Consider the following 4,089-nt stretch of genomic DNA (forward strand, 5'->3'; position numbering starts at 1 on the left):
GTTTTCAGTGTTCCAGCAATCACTTAAGTACATACATAAATGCTTCTTTGTGTGTCACCAATTTTTAAAAATTAATAGACAATTCCAGTTGCAGGTGAGGATGAAGACCTAGCCCAAACATTTCAAGTTCAGGAAAGACCTGTAAAAGTAGCATCATGTTAAAATTGTAGCAATACTAACCTTGCTAAGTCAATTAACTGACAACTGCAAACAATTCATGTAACTTTGCCTTTTGTTCTTTCAGCATTTTTAAATACTACTCTACACACTTGTCTGGTTGACACTTTGTTCTCACAGAGGATCATACTGGTCCCTTCCCACCCCCTCACCCCTAGAGAGGGCAGATTCTTTGCAAAACTCACTGAAATGAACAAAACAATGATTAAAACAGTAAGAACAAAACTCTGGAAGACATTCCAACCAAAGGGCTAAAACCAAACAGGAAAAGGAATAGGTAACACTGTTCTTGCCTTCAAGACATGTACTGTTAGGTTGACCTGGAATGGTTTTCACACATCCTTTTCTTCTTCTTTTTAAACAATAAAATATGGCTTAAGAAAGCATTCTCCTTGTTTTTCTTTCTCCTGCCCCACCAGTATGCAGGAAAACTTAAGCACTGTATCTTTGTTTCCCATTTTCATTTTTTTTAACTGCAAGATTGTTTTCAAAATTTAGTCACTATGCTTTGCACACTTCTTTTGTCTTATTCTTTGTCGTGTTCAGCATTTGGTGGAGAGTTCACAATGTCTAAGTTCTTTGCTCTGCAGATAAATTTGCAAATTAAAGAATGACAAAGTTTTTTAAAAATCAGTTTATCTATGGCTTTGTATTTTTCAAGAGAAACTATCTTTTTTACCTGGTTTCTGCATCCATTTCATATTCCTTGAATATGTATTTTCTGACAACAAAAAGACCCATTTCAAACAGCTAGAAATACTTAGGTTTTCAGGGTTTTTTCTTTCTCTTCTTTTTGATCATTGTAGTGATAGGAGAATAAATCCTAAATTGAATATTTACTTTAGAGAGAGAGATGAGGGGGCAGAGAGAAAAACAGGGAAGGAGGGAGGGAGGATGGGGAGGAAAAGGAGCAGCAGCAAAGGAAAGAAAACTGTGAAGAACTTTACAGGTGCAAAATGAACATGAAACATTCTAACAAATAAAAATGTACCCTCTTTCCCTTATCCAACCTCCATCCCCACAGATAAAAACAGAATACTTACAAGTTAGTATCTGTGTATTTGTGGGTGTCTCTGTGTGCATGTTTTCTCTCTTCTTTGGATTTGGATACTTTGAGCTAATTTGGAAGTGCCCGTTTGGATGCCCACAAAATGATGCTTAAGGGTCTAAAGATGCATAAATTAGAAGTCCTACAATGGCAGAGGATGGTTATTGTACCTCATCTCTTCAGGCGCTCTTATGGTGGGACCCAAGAGCCTTTTTTTTTTTAACACTTTAGATGATGGAGGGAATGAGGGGTTGGTCGCTGTAGAGGACCAGGCGAGCCCTGCACAACCCCTCCAAATCAGCACCACATCCCCGCTCCCCAAATATGCTGGACTTTCCTACAAAGTCCCTTTAGGGAAACTCCGGTCTGGACGGAAAGAAGCGCTGAGTCCTTGACGTCAAGCCCCGACGCCAACCTCGGAGTTTCTATTTCTGGTGCTTGAGGGTTGGGGTAACTGCTGGGGATGGAGGCGGGAAGGATGGAGAAAGCAAAGGGGGGTGATCTTCTCAAGAAACACCCAACTGCCCCCTTTACCTTTTTTGCCTCCATTACGGGGGGTGGGGGGTAGAGAAAAAGATGTCAATGACCATTGTTTGCTCGTTTGGGACGTTGCTCCGCCCCCCGAGTCTGTCGTAAACCTGGCGGCGGACTAAAATAAACCCCAGATCCCGCGGCTCGAGGGCTCGCCGCGCCGCCGACTCCTCGTCACAGGCGCTGCCGCCGCAGCCGGGGTGGCGGCGACGAGCGGCCGCCGCGTTCCGCCCGCGCCCGCCCCGGGCCCCCCTACCTGGCCGTCCGCCGAGCCATGTCGTTGAGCCCCAAGCACACGACGCCCTTCTCCGTGTCCGACATCCTGAGCCCCATCGAGGAGACCTACAAGAAGTTCGGCGGCGCCATGGACGGCGCGCCGCCCGGCCTGGGGGCGCCCCTGGGGGCCGCGGCTGCCTACCGTGCGCCGCCGCTCGGCCCCTCCTCGCAGGCGGCGGCGGTGGCGGGCATGCAGCCACCCCACGCCATGGCGGGCCACAACGCGGCGGCGGCGGCGGCCGCGGCGGCGGCGGCGGCCGCGGCTGCCGCCACCTACCACATGCCGCCTGGCGTTTCGCAGTTCCCGCACGGCGCCATGGGCGGCTACTGCAACGGCGGCTTGGGTAACGTGGGCGAGCTGCCCGCCTACACGGACGGCATGCGGGGCGGCGCGGCCGCCGCGGCCACCGGCTGGTACGGCGCCAACCCGGACCCGCGCTACTCGTCAAGTGAGCGGGGCGGGCAGCGCGGGACTGAGGGCAGGCGGACGGCGCGGGCTTTGCCCGTCACAGCCCGGGGCGCGCGCGGAGCCGAGGGTCCCGGGCCTCTGGCCGGGGCGCGCGGGGGGTGCCGGGACTGGGCTGGGGGCGCGCGGAGAGTCCTGGGACCCGGCCGGGGGCACCGGGCCCCTAGGCGCGCGGAGCGTGCTGGGACCCAGCCGGGGTCCCACCGGTGTCGCGGCCCGCGCGGTGCGAAGAGCGTGGGGCAGCGGCGGGAGCGGGATCCCTGCAGGCCTGGCGCTCACCCGGCTTCTTCCCTTGGGGCCCTCCCCAGTCTCCAGGTTCATGGGGCCATCGGCGGGCGTGAACGTGGCCGGCATGGGGTCGCTGACGGGCATCGCGGACGCCGCCAAGACGCTGGCGCCGTTGCATGCGGCTGCGGCGGCTCCGCGAAGGAAGCGTCGCGTGCTCTTCTCGCAGGCGCAGGTCTACGAGCTGGAGCGTCGCTTCAAGCAGCAGAAGTACCTGTCGGCTCCCGAGCGCGAGCACCTGGCCAGCATGATCCACCTGACGCCCACGCAGGTCAAGATCTGGTTCCAGAACCACCGTTACAAGATGAAGCGGCAGGCCAAGGACAAGGCGGCGCAGCAGCTGCAGCAGGAGGGCGGCCTGGGCCCGCCGCCGCCTCCGCCGCCGTCCCCGCGTCGGGTGGCGGTGCCCGTGCTGGTCAAGGACGGCAAGCCGTGCCAGAACGATGCCAGCACGCCGACACCCGGCCAGGCCGGCCCGCAGCCACAGGCCCCGACGCCCGCGCCTGAGCTCGAGGAGCTGTCGCCCAGCCCGCCCGCGCTGCACGGCCCGGGGGGCGGCCTGGCGGTCCTGGACGCGGCCGCGGGGGACTACGGCGGCGGCGGCGGCGTGCTTGGCGCCAACCTGCTCTATGGCAGGACGTGGTGACCGCGCGGGCGCCCCGGGGCGGGGTCCCGCCTGCGGCGCGGAGGGTGTGTAAGAAACTTCGAGAACGGATGGGGAAAACACACCGAAGCTGACTCGAGTACACGGAGATCAAAAACTAATGAACGGGTCATGGAGAGGGGCAGCCTCAGAACCTCTTTGCTGGGGAGGGGGGGGAGGACAGCGACGGCCCCGGAATTGAATAATACGACACCAGGAGGCTGTGAGGTGGTGATTTCCTCCTTCAGAAGTTCCTAAATTATTCGAAAAGCTGGCTGAGTCCACATCCACCACGTTCCTAACCAAAGCTCTCAAGAGTTTTAAAAGTTGGAAACTTTGTTGGTGTTTGTAGCTCTAAAAATCAACCCAGCTTTAACAATGAATCCTTTTTTGAAGTGGAATTTGAGAGATTTTCAAAGGCCTCCCCCTTAAGTGCAATTTCATTAATGTTTGATTGAAAGTAACTTGTAGCTCAAGGTGGATCATGCACATAGCAACATTACTGCAGGGGAATTACTGCCATTTAGGTAATAGAGAAATGGAATAAAAATAATCAAAATACTGTTTATATGGCTTGATAGAGCTTTTTAAATTTAATGGCGATTTTAAAATGTTTTGATCGTTATTTGGCAAATGAGTGTTTATATATTACTCTAAAAGAGG

At 54.7% G+C, this 4,089-nt stretch overlaps 1 protein-coding gene across 1 annotated transcript; it reads left to right on the top strand.

Annotated features, from left to right (window-relative positions):
• Positions 1-2,030: 2,030 nt before the first annotated feature.
• On the top strand, positions 2,031-3,429 carry NKX2-4 (NK2 homeobox 4). The gene is made up of 2 exons (XM_028123722.2): positions 2,031-2,481; positions 2,807-3,429. Exons 1-2 carry the CDS (start codon positions 2,031-2,033, stop codon positions 3,427-3,429), a joined length of 1,074 nt encoding a protein of 357 aa, XP_027979523.1.
• The last annotated feature ends 660 nt before the right edge of the window (positions 3,430-4,089 follow it).

This window comes from Eumetopias jubatus, unplaced genomic scaffold (genome assembly GCF_037043125.1).
Source record: "Eumetopias jubatus isolate StellerSeaLion01/CBP00866 unplaced genomic scaffold, mEumJub1_p1.0 scaffold_9, whole genome shotgun sequence".
Taxonomy (NCBI): domain Eukaryota; kingdom Metazoa; phylum Chordata; class Mammalia; order Carnivora; family Otariidae; genus Eumetopias; species Eumetopias jubatus.